The following is a 17,944-nucleotide window of genomic DNA, read 5'->3' as shown; positions in this document are numbered from 1 at the left end:
TCCAAAGTGCTTGAAGTGGGAAGTGCGCATGCGTACTACTTCAGGCGGGGGCGGGACTGTCTCGGCGAGACTTCGCTCCGTGCTGGGGCGGGGCGAAGGCGTAGGAAAGGCGGAGTTTGCAGGGTTGCACGCACGCGCCTCGTCTGGTCGCGTCGAGTGTGCGTGCGTGCGTGCGTGTTTGCGTGTGGTCACAGTTCCCGCCATCAGCCGCTCTCCCTGAGTAGGGGGAGCGAGCGGCCCCTCTCCTTCGTGCCTGGTGTCCCTTCCTTCCTTCCCCCCGGCTCCTCCCCCTCCGCGCGGACTCTGTGCTTCCGGCAGGCTACTGCAGGGCTCCGGACCCGCAAGCACAGGTAAGGCGGGCCCGGCGGCGAGCTTCTCAACTGAGCCGTTTTCCCCAGGTCCCTCCTCCCCCCGCCCCCTGCGGTCCGCCCACTCGGCGTTCACTCTTCTGGAGTTCGCCCCGCTGCTGTTTAGCTCACCCCCACCCCCAGGACGCTCCCTGGGCCTCACAGGTACTCCTCTTGGGTTCCCCTCCAGGCTTTTCCTCTCCTTTGACCCGGTCTTTACTGTCACGCTCTTCCTCCGCAATCCAAACCTGGCCCCTTTTCGCTGGGGGCTGTCGTCGTCCGCCACTCGCCCCTTAGCAGGGCCTGCTGTCTCTTCAGGTGACTTCCGTTGCCGTACACCCATCAGGCCTTGGACGTTCACTCTTGACCATTCTTCATCTTCTCTCTGCTAACCATCTCTCGCTAAAAGACATGAATTGTATTTTTGTCGTGCGTTTGGTTGCTCTCCATCTTCTAGCTATCAGATCAGGTTGTCAGGTTTACCTATTTTAGGTCTTGATCCATGAAAGGAAATGATCATTGATAACAAAATCCTGTGTTCTGGAGAGTTGGCCTGTAGTGGTTTTGTGGTAATCCTTTTCAAAATTTTGGCTCTGGGTAAATGCCTTTTTGGAGTGGCAGTATCCGACAAGTCTGCAAGTCTCTAACTGTACAAGATGTCCAAGACAGGGTGTCAAGGAGGCAGTTGGATATACTGGGTTGGAGCTCAGAGGAGAGTTCTGGGCAGAATATGTGAATTAATGTATATATGTCACCTGCCGTGTTGATAGTTAACTGGAGCTGTGGATATGGGTGAAATTGCCTATGGAGAGTGTAGTAGTGGGAAAAAAAATGCACCTAGGGTAGAGCACTGAGGGATTCTTGGTGTTTAATAACGTGTAGAGGAGGACAAGTCTTTTGTAAACGAGATGAAAGAAGCAATCAGTAGTGTTGAATTCTGTTGAATTCAACAGAATGAGGACTAAAAAGCCTGGTGACATCAGAGTAATCTATGATTAGTGAGAGATGTTCGATGGAGTGAAATGGAATATCTGGGTTTAGTGCTACGGTCTTATTCACCTCTTCTGCCGTAAGCTTTATATTCCATCTATATATTGATGATTAAGAATTTTAACTTCTAGGCTTTTCCCTTTATTTTCAGTTCAAGATCTAAATAACCAGTTGTCTGCTTGACATCTCCACTGGATTTTTTTCTTAGGAATTTCAAATGTGATATATCTAAAACCAAAGTCTTGATCTCCATTCCCCAAATTCTTTGTCTTTCAGTATGCCATTTCATTAACGGCATATTCACTTATTCACTTACATAAGCTAGAAACTTGAGATCCATTCTTGACTTTCATCCCATGAATCTTTAAGTTCTATTTATTCTATATCCAATACAGTTGACCCTTGGACAATGCAAGGGTGGAGGGCACTGACTCCTTCCAGCTGGAAATCCATGTGTAACTCTTGACTTCTCCAAAACCTAACCACTAATAGCTTACTGTTGAGTGGAATGCTAATAGCATAATGTTAGTACATATTCTGTATGCTGTGTTTATTACATACTGTATTCTTAGAATAAAGTTAGACAAAAGAAATGTTATTAAGAAAATCGTAAGAAAGAGAAAATACACTTACAGTACCGTGCTTATCAAAAAAAAATCCATGTATACATAGGTCCGTGCATTTCAAACCTATGTTCAAGGGTCATCTGTATGTCCGAATCTATTTCTGTACATCTTCAGTATCACTTTTCCAGTTCAAGGCACGATCTTAAAAATTTTTTTTTAACACTTATTATTTTTGAGAGAGAGAGACAGAGACAGAGACAGAACATGAGTGGGGGAGGGGCAGAGAGAGAGGGAGACTCAGAATCCAAATCAGGCTCCAGGCTCTGAGCTGTCAGCACAGAGCCCGACACGGGGCTCGAACCCACCAGCTGCAAGATGATGATCTGAGCCAAAGTCATAGGCTCAACCGTCTGAGCCACCCAGGCACCCCTCAAGCCACAATCTTCTTTCACTTGGACTTAATGTCACTGGTTCCCTGTATTCTCATCTGTAAAATGGGAATAATAATCACCTTGTTGTATTGTTCTGAAAATTAAATGGCACATGACACACAATAAATAGCTAATAAGTATTGTTACTGTAATTGTTATAAGCTGAATCATTTCAGTATTCTCTTGTCTGCCCTATTTTCTTTCATTCTTCCTTCTTTTGCTCTCCTCTCTGAACCCAAACAAACCATATCACTTCTGCATTCAACAGTGACATGTTGTTTCTCTGCTTAAAACTCTTCTGTGGATTTCCTGTCACTAAACGTTTATTAAATTTAGGGTAAAATTAAAAATCCCTGCGGTCTACAGGATTCTGTATAATTTGATTTTTTCCAGCTTCACCAGCTTCATCGTGCTCTAGCCTCCTCTTTCTCACTAAACTCTAGCTACATTACTTTTCATTTCCTTAGTCACACCAAGTTGTTTTCCACTACAGGGCCCTTGCACATGCTGTTGTAGTTGCCTGGTTTGTTCGAGCATGACCATCCCCAATTAAGTCATTCTTCAGTATTAGCCTAACTTTTGCTCGATGCTTTCTACCCTCTACCCCCAAGTCTTAAATCAGGTATCCTATTATAGTGTCTCATCATGCCTTGTGCTTTATATTTGTATCACTTTTTAGAACTTGTAATTATATATTGTGTGATTATTTAAAGCCTGTCTTTTATTAGAACATATGCTAGGAGGTATTTCATTTCTATTTCTCAAGAATTCGAGTGAATAAGTGAACTGGAGCTTGTTTTAGGAACCATCTTGTCTTTCAGAAGCACCAGCTTACTTATACCTTGTCATCTGATGACAAGCACCTTTTCACTCTTCAGGCAAATTCAGGGACACAAAAGAAAAAAAACTCAAAAGAGTTTTCCAGCTGTGGATGATTTTACTCATTCTTAGGTTATAAAATCATTCAGATTTTAGACTCTGAGTTGGAGATAAACTTTAGGTCAACTTCTGTCTTTTAGTCACACATTAATTTTATATCTGTGCATTTGTTTCATAGATCTTTTTAGGAAAGAAAGCTCTTAGAAGTGGTTTATATATTTTAACAGCAGGTTAAACTACGAGACTGGAGGGTATGAGGTTTCCAAAAACTAAATTTTTGGAAAATTCCAAAATATTATTTAAATTCCATATTTAAGTAAGTTGGTGGTGGATGTGGGAGAAAATACTAAAATTTAATAATTTGTGTGTGTAGAACAGTATTTATGTTGAAAAAGAGGAAATAAATACAGGAAGCATAGGAGTACCAGATACAGAAAAACATTTGGATTTATTTTATACTTAGTGATGAGCTGTTAATGTTTGGGAGAAAGTTTCAGTTAAGCAAGATGAAGACAAGCCATTCTAGAGATACGCTGTACGGTGTTGTACCCGTAGTTAACAATATCATATTGTACACTTTGTTTTGTTACCATATTAAGTATTCTTACCATGGTAGAATAAGATTTACAAAAAATGTATGATAGGGAATTGGCATCAATAGTAAATATTTAGCACTTACTAAGTGCTTGTATTGGTTCTAGTACAAAAGGAGGTAAGACAGGTTCCTTGCACATCTCCCCCCCCTCCCCCCCCCCCCCGCCCCAGGAGAAAGTTAAGGAGACAAATAGTGCATGCTTTACTTGTTAAGAAATAAACAGTAGTTCTTTACAAAGGGTATTTATAGAGTAGAGGATTCATTGGATGGAGAAATCCTGAAACAATGGAGACTGAAAAGTGATTGTTGCTGCAAATCATTGATGAGGATGCATTGTGATAGTGGTTAAAAACATGGGTTTTGGGGCGCCTGGGTGGCTCGGTCGGTTAAGCGTCCGACTTTGGCTCAGGTCATGATCTCACAGTCCGTGGGTTCGAGCCCCGCGTCAGGCTCTGTGCTGACAGCTCAGAGCCTGGAGCCTGTTTCGGATTCTGTGTCTCCCTCTCTCTGTGACCCTCCCCTGTTCATGCTCTGTCTCTCTCTGTCCCAAAAATAAATAAACATTGAAAAAAAAATTAAAAAAAAAAACACATCGGTTTTGGTGTTAGACTTTGTTTTGTCTCTTAATGAATCTGTATCCTTGGATAAATTCTCTCTCTAAGCCTCAGTTTCCTCATCTGTAAAATAGAGATAATAATCCTTGCCTTTAAGATTATTGTGAAAATTAAATAAGATAATTCATGCGTGGCACTTAGCACTATGGTTAGTAAGCGTTGCATAATAAATATTAGGTGAGAGTGATGGCAGAATGAGGAGTTTCTGAATTAGGATAGCAGCTATGAAAAGGCTGGGTTTTAGATGAGTGAGATTGAGGGTAAAGCTGATTCTAATTTTTTTTGCCTAAATGACTGTAGAAGGAATATGTAGAGAAGTCTGGGAGCCTCTTAATGAGGGCATGAATTGTATCATCTTCATTTTGTATTCTTACCACGGTGCCATCAAATTAAAGTGGCTCAATCATTTTTTAGTAAGGGAACAAATGAATTTACAGTTGGTACTGTAGCTAGCGTTCAAGGAGATCGTGAAAGATGTTTGGGTAGAACTTCAGGGGAAGTTGAGGCTTAGAGAGCCTAAATTTGAGAAACCCATGAAGTTAGTTTTGTAAGAAAAGTAAAAACTCCAGATTTACTCACCTTTCAAAATGTGTATCAACACATCATGGAAATGGTATTTTGAGACTTCGGGCATCATTATGTAACAATGTTTATAAAGTAAACAGAGAATATACTCTTTTTCACTGCCTTCTTAGTTTCAAAATGTAGCAGAGAGAAATATCCCAAGACACAAATTGATAAGGTGTAGGCCTTGAAGTCCCTCATTTTGATTGTGTGTATATGTGTGTATCTTGAGCGTTACATTTTAAATGTTTTCAGTAAGATACGTTGTTTTTAAATAATCAAAAAGAGTTTATCTTTTTGTATAAATGATTGCTTTCTTTTTTTAATTTTAACTTCGTAAATTGGATTCTTTTAAAAAGGCACACTTATATTTTCTTTAGCTGAGGTGATGGCTTCCGGAGAACGGGCATAGCTGCAGAATATGAGTAGTTCCCCAAGAAGAGTGCATTGCCTTTGGCACAAGGATCAGAATAAAGGTGAATTGTTATTACATAGGGTTTTTCAGTAAAAGTCACTGAAAAGTAAGTAATGTTTTTATTTTGGATGTGTGTTTCCAAGAGTATGCAAATTGGCAGGAATTAACAGTTTTCTTTCTTTTATTTTATAGTAGTGGTTTTATGTTTTAGCATGCTTTCTTTACCACAGAACACCCTCTAGATAAAGATGTTTTTAAAGCAGGGGCGCCTGGGTGGCTCAGTCGGTTAAGCATCCGACTTCAGCTCGGTCATGATCTCACCGTTCGTGGGTTTGAGCCCCACGTTGGGCTCTGTGCTGACGGCTCAGAGCCTGGAACCTCCTTCAGATTCTGTTGTCTCCGCCCCTCCCCGCCCCTCCCTCACTCTCTCTCTCTCTCTCAAAAATAAATAAACATTAGAAAAATTTTATGGGGCGCCTGGGTGGCGCAGTCGGTTAAGCGTCCGACTTCAGCCAGGTCACAATCTCGCGGTCCGTGAGTTCGAGCCCCGCATCGGGCTCTGGGCTGATGGCTCAGAGCCTGGAGCCTGTTTCCGATTCTGTGTCTCCCTCTCTCTCTGCCCCTCCCCCGTTCATGCTCTGTCTCTCTCTGTCCCAAAAATAAATAATAAACGTTGAAAAAAAAAACATTAAAAAAATTTTAAAGAGAAGATGTTTTCAAAGCAGTACCTAAAATATGTGCATGTAAATAAGTGTACAGGGTACAGAAACATTTTTGCCAATATTTTTGATTGAGTTTCATAGAATTCTCAAAGTTGAACCAGTAATTTTAATAATTGTGAAAAAAGTTAGGGAAAGAGAAATCTCTTTGGACATGCTTAAAGAATAATTTGTTTTTGTTATACCTTGTCTTACCAATATTCCTTTGATAGGGAATTAGCATTATAGAGTTCAAAGAAACCTCATTGTCCTACATTCATAGAAAGTTTAACTGTTACTGATTAGTGCTACATACTGAAAAAGAAACTTAGTTTTTTTTCTCTTAACAGAATAGGGCAAACCTTGATACTATGATGAATGTACAAAAGGATACTGTTAATTTGTTTAGTGCAAGACCTGGGAATGGACTAAATTGAGGTATTAAAGAAAAGTTTTGTTGGTTCTGCAAATTTTACATCCTGTACTTTGTCAGGGTGTTGTTTTTTTCTTTTCCTTAGAGGAAGGAACGATGGCTAGTAGAAATGGTTAAGGAAATGTTCAATATCTGAAGTAAAATTTCATGTACTTAATCCAAACTGCATCAAAATGTTTTAGAATTGTATAGGGAGAAATTGTATAGAGAGAAACAGAAATAACAGTAAAGGTTTTTTTTTTTTTAATTTTTCATATGCTTTAGTGAACTTTGAAATCTACACTTCCAATTTTGTTAAATAGTGTTAATTTTTAAAAATTTGTTGGAGGAATTCAGGGTCATTGACCTTACTTTTGGTCTGTGAAGAAAGCGCTAAGATAATGGGGTTTTGTATTATTCTCTTTCGATTTGGTATCCTGATCCATAATGACATATAAGGAAAGGTAAGGGAATTTGACAGAACTCTGAAAATGGAGTTTCTCCATTGAGCAATGAACAATATGAATCCTAGTTTAGGCAAGTTTACTAATGTTTTTGTTTTAATGTATTCTGTAATTGCATATTAATTTTGTTCTTCCACAAATGATTTTTTCTCATTGAATCTTGGTGAGATGTGAGGACAGCTTTGCATTTAGTGAAGTTCAGGTGCCAGTAGAAAAGACTTACATGCAGTGTTCAAAAGATGCCTTGTATGTCGTCCACTGCATAGTGATACTTATAAAGAGCTTAGTAAATATAATCCTATATTGGTCACATAAGAGGGATTTATGGTTCCAGTGTCTGCTGTTGTGTGTGTATATATATATGTACACATATATGTGTATATATATTCTTAATGTTTATTTTTGAGAGAGCACACATGTGCGTGCCAGTGGGGGAGGGGCAGAGAGAGGAAAACAGAGGATCTGAAGAAGTCTCTGTGCTGAGAGCAGTGAGCCCAGTGTGGGACTTGAACTCACAAAACATGAGATCATGACTTGAGCCAAAGTGGGAAGCTCAACCGACTGAGCCACCTGGGTGCCCCTCTGTTTTTGTATATATTAACAGCAAATTGAATAAAATTGTTAGTGCTGATTTGTTCATTCTTAATCATTTTGTTTCTTGTGTGTCAGACATTGTCAAAATGGGGATGCTGAGATTAAAGAATATATTCCTTATCTTCAAATAGCAAAATCTAGATAGAGACAAAGAAGTGAACAATTTGTGGTACAATGTGACAAATGTTACACTAGCAGTAAGCACAACGTATATAACAGGAAAATACAGAAGCATGAAACTGTCTCTGTGGATGTGAGCTGAGAGAAAAAGTGAAAGGTAGCTGGGAAAGGCTTCTTAAAGAGGATAACATTTAAGCTAAGCCTTGATTTTATGGCCAAGAGAAATTAAGTGGGGTTGTGGGGGCATGGAGAGAATACATGAAAATCCTCCAGAGATAGACCACAGTGTATGCAGAAGTATACTGGCATAGTTTTTGGGGGGAACTTATAAATTCAGATGGATGGATTTGGTGGGCTTGTGGGGATAGAGAGGTAAATAGGGCCTGGATCATGAAGAGTGTTTATGTCATGTTAATGAGTCTAGATTTTATTGTGAGGGCAATGGGGAGCTGTTGAATGATATTAAGGGGAAGAGTGATGTGATTTGATCTACAGTTCATCATAAAAATGTCTGGAAGGTGTATGGTGATAGACTTGACAGGACTCTACTGTGATCTTCCATTTCCAATCCAATACCAATAATCGTCAAGAGAGAAGTCAAAGATAACTCTCATGTTTCTGGCAAGGGCAACTGGGGTAGGAGAGGGGTCATGTATTCTTGGCAGTGTTGAGAGCCTAGTGGAAGAAAGTCTCAAGGACCTGTCCAAACAATGAAGCACCAAATTATTAATTGCAAAAAGAAAAAAAAAAGTATTACAAACACACATTGCTGGTCCAAAATTCTGTAGTTACTACTTTGAGCAGTGCCATGTTAACAGGTCTATAAACAGTAGCAGGACTCTGTTACTCTGATGGATTCACGTACCTACCAAATTACACTATCTAAATCTGACCACAGTAGGCATTCAAAAATTTTGATGAGGTGAGTGAATAATAATGGGGGACTTAAAATGCATAACACCTTTTAACTATTCAAAGTGTTTTCACATTTCTTTTGAAATTTTGTTCTGTTATTTGATATATACTACCTAGAAGCCTTAAACTAGAAGCCCTCCAGGCTCTATCTTGCCTGTATCCTACCTGTAGGTGGGTTTTGCTTGATTTGTAGCTTTTAAAAATAAATTTTAATTCATTGCCCACAATTTACAATGGGCAGTTTTACATAAACATTTGGAGCTCGTTTTCTTGAAAAGTTAGATGATCAGGCAAGTAGCTGGGTTCACTAATTCTACATGGTAAAATTGACTAGATTTCAGTAGCAGTTTTCAGAGTTTGCCTGCCTAAGTCATGTCACCTGCATGACTCCTATAGGCGGTTGACTTTGACCCCTTTTAACAGCTTATTTATCTGAGGTCTTTCAAGAAAGAGGTGTTGTGGGCAAGGAATAAATACAGAAAGTGCACACTAATTCCATTCATATTAAAGCTTTTGTCTGTTCAGTGCCTAATGTATGTTATTTCATTTAGTTTTGCAAAGCTATAGCATTTGCTATTCCTATTTACAGTTGAGAAAACTAATGGTTAGAAAGGTAAGTTATAAATTAGTGACAGCTGGCTCCTGATATCTAGGCCTCCTGTGTTTTTCCTTTGTATACTACCTTTTTTTTTTTTTTTTTTTTTAAGCTTTTCCAGTTGAGTTGTTTAGGCATGATGATTTTTAATTTCTTAAATTATAAGCAAGAATCTGTATTAGCAATGTTTTTAGAGATTTGAAAACAGTATACATAAAATTTGTTTTAATTTTAGATGATTGTGTGTATGTGTGTACATACATGTAGATAATACATAACACTAACATTCTTTACTATTACAGTTGTGTTTACTTGCTGACATTTGGTAAGCTAGTTTGAAAGTTTTAGATATTCTGTTATTGCTGTAAGCAATTTTTAAGTAGAAGTTCTTTCAGAAATTTGAATATTTGTCAAAGATAAAATTGGTAAAGATTATTTCCGCTTTATGGTAATATTAAACAAATGGTAGGTGGTTCTTAGGAAGAGAGGTTTTTAGTGTGTGTTTCTTTTGCCTAAAGAATAAATTATTTTCTCAATATAATTCTGAAGGTTAAACTCATTTGATTATTCTTACAATTTTTTTATTCATCTAATGTCTATACGTGTGGATATGCTTAGACTACTGATTGGTAGAAGGAATTGTTTTATGATATGATTTGATATTTTCAGAGGAACTCCATTCTAAGAAATGGAGTCAGCTGACTGAAAATATTTTTTTTACTTACATTTGAAATTCAAGACCCTTTCACATTCATAAAGGACGGTAAAAGTTGGTCATATTGCTGTGAGCAGTCACATTGACAATTTAGTATTCCTGATTGACATGCCTTTAGTGGCAGCAATATGGTTGTTAATGGTGCCAAATGCAAAATTCAGGCACTGCTAGGGCACAGATACTGGACACATGGCAAAGAAGGGAATGTGGTAGAGAAGAAATAAAATGTAGGTAGACTCAGTCACTGAACTCAGTGACTGCTTTAGTTGTCTTTCTTCTGCTTACCAGCTAGCTAATCAAGGCCTTTGAGGTTGCTTAATAAAAAGTGGTTTACTGAAACAGAGAAGAGGACGTAAAAGATGGTTTATTAAATGCTCTCTTTTAAGTGACTCTTATTTTAATCACTCTTAATAAATTGTAACTTACTATTTTATTTTTCTTCCTTAGAATCTGTCAGGTGTATTTTTGCTTTTTAATTTGGCTAGAAGCAATTTATTTTTAAAGAAAGTATGTCTCCTCTGAAGATTCACGGTCCTATCAGAATTCGAAGTATGCAGACCGGAATTACAAAATGGAAAGAAGGATCCTTTGAAATTGTGGAAAAAGAGAATAAAGTCAGCCTGGTGGTTCACTACAATACTGGAGGAATTCCAAGGATATTTCAGGTATTACCAGATTTTGATGTGGAATAGATCTTGACTCACACCCTGTAGTGAGTAGCTTCCCTGTACAATAGTAAGTATAGTGGTAGCCCTCCTCCTAGGTTAATATTTCTTTTTTATTTCTAGGACACTGATAGTTCTGTGTATATCTTTTATAAATTATTCAACAGCATTGTTGATGGTGTAGAATAAGGAGCGGGAAGTAGTCACCATTATTGAAAAGAAAACTGGGAGGAAGCTGAGAGGAACTGGGTTTGGATACTATTTCTAAGCTATTCTGAAAACCACATTAGGATAACTTTAGTTACTCCTTTTTTTCCCTTAGCATAATATGATAGATTCATCACTATTTAGTATTAGCTTCTAAGAGAACTCATTAGTATCTTCTAAAACCAAATGTCTACTTCCCAAATAGTCTTACCAAAGGTTATAGTATGGACCATTCCAGGATGATTATTCGAAGTCATATTTACAGCTGTTTTCTTCTAGCTGTAAACTTTTGAAGAATTTCATTATTTCATCACTGCAGAAAATAGTAAATTTTGTTTTCACTTCTGTACTTTTTATCCTGAATTACTCATCTTGTTATGATTTAAATTTAAGAAAATAATGTCTTAACATTTTCTGCACTTTAAAATTCTGTATTTGTTAATTACATAATACGAAAGTATAATATTCATTTAAGCTGAAGTACTCTATTGAATAATAATTTATGAAATATTATGCTTGAGAACCCTAGACCTGGGATAAAATTTGCATTCCTGTTTGCTTTTGAACTGTGAAAATAAATTGCTTATGATATAGTGTATTAAAGACATTCTTAAATAGATTAGAGGTGGTAACATGGGTAATAGAAACAGTGGTAGTTTCTCCCACAAATGTATATCTACTAATTGTTCATCTCAATGAAATGATTCCTTTTCAAATGGAGATTCAGTTTTTCAGCCCAAATTAGCAGTGAGTAAATACTTAAATGTTTAAGCAAACTTAACGTCTTTAGGAGCATGAAGATTCTGCTTGTTATTCCGGCCTCGTCTCAGTTCTAGATCAATTTGCATTCAGCATTCATTTGTTAACCACCTACAGATTAATGTGGTGGATACTGTATTAAGGGCTATTAATACAGAGCTGAATGAGTTGTTTTTCTTCTCAAACTTAAGCATAATCAAATGCATTTTCAGATGTAAAAATATTCCAGACACACTGAAGTAACACAAAGAAGAGAATGGTTTGTGCCCTGAGCATTTAGATGGTAAATAGGAGTTTGCCAAACAAGTGGAGGTAGGGCGGAGGTGATTTCTATACATGGACAAACGCATGCAAATGTGAATCAACACTCAGGGAACCAGAAAAGTATTTTAAAATAAACGGGCAGTAAGGAATGAGTAGCAGAAGTAGAGGCTGAAGAGCTAGATAGAAACCAGATCTTGAAGTATCTTGTTTGTCATACTAAGAGGAGCTTAAATTCTAAGAAGCCAAGAATCTCAAGTTCAAATTCATTTAGGGGCTAGGCAGATGAGTTTATTACAAGAGATAGTGGGAGAATAAAGACATATGGGAGGTCATTGTGGGAGTTTAGGTGAGGAATGAAGGTCCTAATCAAAGGAAAAGTCAATAGAAGCAAGAAAAGACCCTGGGGAGATTCCCAGATTTCTGAGTGGATGGTAGTCCCTTTCATGTCTTGGTAGGGAGCAGAGGGGAAGAACTGGGGTGGGGAGGGGAGAGATGAGTTGTTGTAGGCGTCAGACGTTCAGATATTGGTATCTAGTAGGCATTAGGTAAATAGGACTGGAGCTCCAGCAGAGAGGTCTGGAAGGCCTCAACAGTACTGGAAGGCTTCAATAGAGTACTTCAGCTTAAAGCTGGAAGGCCTCACCATGTGGGTAATAACGAAAATTGCGGGGCTAATAGGATTTTCACTTGTTAGAGACATCAAATTCAGATTATTCTCATCCTGTTTGTTAACGAACAAACTTTTCCCTTTTGTAGTTAACTTTGATTTTTAAAAAGTAGTATGTGGACTGAAATAATGGTTTTAAGTGATCTCTTTTTTTTTGCATGTTAAACTCCTTGTTTAAATATTTCAGAGTTAAAGCCTCTGAAACTGTTTATTGTGTTCTATGATAGAATTGTTTTTATTTATTTTGGGAGAGAGAGGGTGTGCGAGTGTGAGCGGGTGGGGGGTGGGCAGAGAGTGAGAGAGAGAGAGAGAGAGAGAGAGAGAGAGAGAGAATGAATGAATGAATATCCCAAGCAGGCTATGCGTTGTTAGCAAGGAGTCTGATGCAGGGCTCAATGCCACGAACCCTGAGATGATGACCTGAGCTGAAATCAAGAGTCGGACACTAACCGACTGATCCACTTAGGTGCCCCTTATGATAGGATTTTTACTGAAGGGCATGAGTTTAAGACCTAGTAGGAAGCTTTTATGTGTATGTATATATATATATATATATATATATATATATATATACACACACACACACACATATATATATATTTGTGTGTGTGTATGTATATATATTATATAAAATTTGAATATAAATGAAGTCTGGTAAAATTATATTTTTAATCTTATGTAAAAATTGACAAAGATCAATTCTAGTTTTAAAAAATTATGAAATACTATTACATTTTTCTGCTATTCAAAGGGTATATCTTCAGCAAAAGGCAGCTTTTGAAACCTTTGTATGTGCCTGCTGAGGGAGAACATTAGAGAATAAGGATGCCTATTTGGCAAGAATTACTTAGGTAATAAACTGGAAGACTTATTAATTTAGTCTTGGAAAAATTTCAGCCAAGAGAAAATAAATGTTATCACTTCATAGCACATATCCAGAGTCTGGAAAATTATAGGACAAATTACTGGACCATTCTGGGGAGTGGAAGAAGTAAGCTACGAGGGTTTCCAGAGTACTCATGATCTTCATGATTGAAAGAAAGTTAAATGAACCTGCTTAGATAATTAGAAAAGAAAAATGGGGGTGTCTGGCTGGTTCAGTAGTAGAGCATGGAACTCTTGATCTTAGGATTGTAAGTTTGAGCCCCATGTTGGTGTAGAGATTACTTAAAAATAAAATCTTAATATATATATTTGAAAGAAAAAAAAAGACGTCTCAAATTGGTAAATTTTATTTTGCCATGTTTTTGAGAGGTGGAATTCTTTTGAAGATTATAGTTTGGATTAATGTATCCTTTTACATTACAGCTACCTAAACCAATTGTCGGATATTTTATAAGCTTTTATTTAAGAAAAGGAAGAGAGAAAAAGAAAGCCTTTAACATAATGTGGCTTTCTAGAGTAGTGCTGGTATATCCACCTAGGCTCTGTTCATTGTTAACTCACTAGCTTTTATAGCTTTATAACTATATGTGAAAATATTCAATTCCCTGTCATAAAATCAAGAATTCTAGGATTACTTTGTAAAATAAGTTTTAATAGGAGGTGTTTGCCTCTCCTGAAAGTGAAATCTTTAAGTGTATCAAGAAATGGGAACTCTTTTCGGTTGGTGGGAAAAAACCCTAAAATTAATATGGGAAAGACTTAAGAAATGTAACTTAGAAAGTATGAAGTAAAGTGTTCCTTATACAATTTATTTTACTTTATTGTGCATTTTTAATAATAATGTAATTTTCCTTTTGTGTTGGTTAGCTAAGTCATAACATTAAAAATGTGGTGCTTCGACCAAGTGGAGCGAAACAAAGCCGCTTAATGTTAACTCTACAAGATAATAGCTTCTTGTCTATTGACAAAGTACCAAGTAAGGATGCAGAGGAAATGAGGTTGTTTCTAGATGCAGTCCATCAAAACAGACTTCATACAGGTGAGCACTAAATCTTCCCAGGGTTTGCCATTAACAATTATAAAATATTATTACTAGATGGTATACTATTATCTCTGATGAATATTGATATAAAAATCCCCAGCAGAATACTGCCAGACTGAATTTTACAGCACAATAAAAGGGTTATATACCATGACCAAGTGGGATTTATTTCTGGAATGCAAGGATGGTTCAGGATATGAAAAGTCAATGTAATACACCGAGAGTGAATGAAGGAAAAAAAAAAAAACACATGATCTTCTGCATGCAGAAAAAGGCTTTGATAAAATTCAAAACCCTTTCATGACAAAAACACTCAACAAACTAAGAGTAGAAACTACCTCAACCTAAAAGGCCATGTATGAAAAACACACAATTCACATACTCAGCAGTGAGAAACTCAAAGGTTTTCCTTTAAGATAAGGAATAAGGCAAGGATGCCTTCTCTCACCACTTCTGCCCAACATAATACTAGAAGTTCTAGCAAAAGAACTTGGGCAAGAAAAAGAAATGAAATGCATGCAAATTAGAAAGGAAGAAGTAGGAGTGCCTGGCTGGCTCAGACTGTAGCATGTATGAGTCTTGATCTCTGGGTCATGAGTTCCAAGCCCCATGTTGGGTGTAGAGCTTACTTTAAAAGAAAAGAAAAATTTTTTTAAAAAGAAAAGAAAATTATATCTGTTCTCAGATGATACGATCCTATATGTAGAAAACCTTAAAGATTCTACAAAAGACTATGGCTAGCAAAGGAGGAGGGAACCTATTGGGAAGAGTTACCTTGTCATTTAAATCTTAGGTATTTGTGTTTCTCTACATGAGACTTATTCTGAGGTTTTACTCTTGCTATGAAGATAGCAAGTACTATACAAAAATCATACAATATGATTAGGTTCCCCTGCCCTTTCCTAATCCCTTTCATTTAAAATGTTTTGATTTAAAAAATGTATTTATAGGGGCGCCTGGGCGGCGCAGTCGGTTAAGCGTCCGACTTCAGCCAGGTCACGATCTCGCGGTCCGTGAGTTCGAGCCCCGCGTCGGGCTCTGGGCTGATGGCTCAGAGCCTGGAGCCTGTTTCCGATTCTGTGTCTCCCTCTCTCTCTGCCCCTCCCCCGTTCATGCTCTGTCTCTCTCTGTCCCAAAAATAAATAAACGTTGAAAAAAAAAATTTTTTTAAAGTATATACAAATTCACACTTCTGCAGTACCTTACATGTTTTTTGTTTTAAGTTTGTTTTGAGAGAGAGCAAGCACAAGTGGGGAGGGGCAGAGAGAGAGAGGGAGAGAGAGAGAATCCCAAGCAGGCTCCACACTGCCAGGGCAGAGTCCAGTGCAGGGCTCAAACTCACAAGCTGTGAGATCATGACCTGAGCCAAAGTCAGATGCTTAACCAGCTGAGCCACCCAGGTGTCCCAGTACCATGTGTTTTTTAAGCTAGCACTGATTTCTTTGGAATAGAAACCATTTATGCTGCTTGCTGAACTTAATAGAGTATATAGGTTATTGGAAGTATATCTGTCACTGGTTCTAACATGTTTCCTTAGCATCCAGTGTCAGTGTTTATGCCATTGACACATAGTGACTAATTTTTCTGTAGTGTTAATTACCAAATATTTATAGAGGAGACTTTGTAGCACTTTGATTTTGCATTTAAAATTTTATTTTTGGAGGCACCTGGGTAGCTTAGTCAGTTAAACATCCGACTTTCGCTCAGGTCATGATCTCATGGTTTGTGAGTTCAAGCCCCATGTCAGGCTGTATGCAGACAGCTCAGAGCCAGGAGCCTGCTTCAGATTCTGTGTCTCCCTCTCTCTCTGCCTTCCCCCACTCACACTCTGTCTTTCTCTCTCTCTCTCAAAAATAAACGTTAAAAAAGATTTTTTTTTATTTATTTTTCTATTACATCTTCCCAGATTTTTGCATGTTATTTCATTTTTTGCTTGAGACTCTAGCTTGGAATTTCAATTACTATATATAGCAGATATATTTTCAGAAAGAATCGGTTGATAAGCTCTTTGATTTTTTTTTTTAAGTTTATTTGAGAGAGAGAGAGAAAAAGTATGCTGAAGGGGCAGAGAGAGAGGGGGAGAGACAGAGAAAATCCCAAGTAGGCCCCACACTCTCAGTGGGCAGAGCCTGTATTGGGGCTCAAACCCACAAACTCGTGAGATCATGACCTGAGCTGAAATCAAGAGTCAGAGGCTGAACCCACTGAGCCACCCAAGCACCCCAGCACTTTGATTTTTTAATGTTTCTTCTTTTTTTTTTCAGTATTCTGTAATAATGGTAAATCTCTTTATTAAAGTAAATGACTTGGGATTTATTCATTTATTTTTCCCCCACCAGCCATGAAACCTCAGGGGTCTGGTAGTTTTGGAGCTATTCTGGGCAGCAGGACCTCACAGAAGGAAACCAACAGGCAGCTTTCTTACTCAGACAATCAGGTATGTTCATTTGACTTTTCTAGCTTTTAAAAAAAAGTTAAAATCAACTATTATTATGAAAGTTTTTTCCATAATTTATCACAAATTCCTCTTCTTACATGTAGTTTTACTGAACCCAATGTGACCTATGCTCTGTGTCTCATGGTCATCATGAACCACAGTAAAGTGTGTGTTTTTTTTTTAATATATATGTATTTTTTTTAAGTAGGCTGGGTCCAGCGTGGAGCCCAATGTGGGGCTCAACTCACGACCCTGAGACCAAGACCTGAGCTGAGATCAAGAATTGGACACTCAACCAGTTGAGCCACCCAGGTGTCCCAAAGAGTAGTTTTTACAAACATAGCTTTGGTATTAGATGTAGGTTTGAGATTTGGTGCTGCTGCTTACTAGTCCTGGGTCATTGGAGAAGTTCCTTGAGTATCCTGAACCTTACTCTCCATCGGTAAAATTGAGACAGAAGTAATATTTTAAGGGTTGCTGTGAGATAGTCCTGTAAAAGTGCTTAGCTCATGGTACCATATACTAACAATCCTATAAATATTTGTTGCTATTACTTCTGTGATGTCCTTTGAGTTTGTTCTGCATTATGAACTTTTCCCCTATACTATATGATACCAACCTGCTTTGTTGAGGTTCTCTATTTACTTTTTAAGTAGTTTTTCTTTCATAAACATTCAGATAGCCATGAGTCTTGCTGTGTACTATTACAACTTAGGAGTCCTATGTCTTTTAAAATTTATCTCATAAACGGAAACCAGACATAAAGAAAAGCTTTGAACTATTCTGTAAGTAAATTGATGAGTTCTCTTTGGCTGGGAGAGGTGATTATTTAGTCCATTTGCTGGACTAAGCAGTGAGATTTTATTTTTGTTAGTTTTTTTAATAGGTTATGGGTGTTTTTTTTTCTTTACATTTTAATTGAAATATGATTGACATGCTATAAATGCACATATTTGAGGTGTACAATTTGACACGTTTTGACTTAGGTATATACCTATAAAATCATCACCATAATCAACCAAGTGAACATAAGCCATAACCCTTAAAAGTTTCCTCATTCCTCTTGGTAATCCTTCCTTCCTGATTTCTCTCTGGCATCTATCC

The 17,944-nt window shown here is 37.6% G+C and overlaps 1 protein-coding gene across 6 annotated transcripts in view; it reads left to right on the top strand.

Annotated features, from left to right (window-relative positions):
* The first annotated feature begins 16 nt into the window (after window positions 1-16).
* The window catches only part of USP37 (ubiquitin specific peptidase 37), a 97,055-nt gene continuing 79,127 nt past the window's right edge, over window positions 17-17,944 (top strand). For 2 of the 6 annotated variants that reach the window (XM_045034479.1, XM_019838669.3), the window contains exons 1-5: window positions 17-350; window positions 5,367-5,462; window positions 10,362-10,579; window positions 14,229-14,400; window positions 16,743-16,840. In XM_045034479.1, the coding sequence (XP_044890414.1) occupies window positions 10,424-10,579; window positions 14,229-14,400; window positions 16,743-16,840 (426 nt within the window). In that variant the 5' untranslated portion in view covers window positions 17-350; window positions 5,367-5,462; window positions 10,362-10,423. Of the gene's footprint in view, window positions 351-390; window positions 513-5,366; window positions 5,508-10,361; window positions 10,580-14,228; window positions 14,401-16,742; window positions 16,841-17,944 lie in introns of those variants that run through there. The other 4 variants (XM_019838668.3, XM_045034478.1, XM_019838670.3 and 1 more) reach the window with 4 other exon arrangements.

This window comes from Felis catus, chromosome C1, assembly GCF_018350175.1.
Source record: "Felis catus isolate Fca126 chromosome C1, F.catus_Fca126_mat1.0, whole genome shotgun sequence".
NCBI lineage: Eukaryota > Metazoa > Chordata > Mammalia > Carnivora > Felidae > Felis > Felis catus.
The sequence above is the reverse complement of the archived record's forward strand: the minus strand, read 5'-3'. Positions and strand labels throughout refer to the sequence as shown.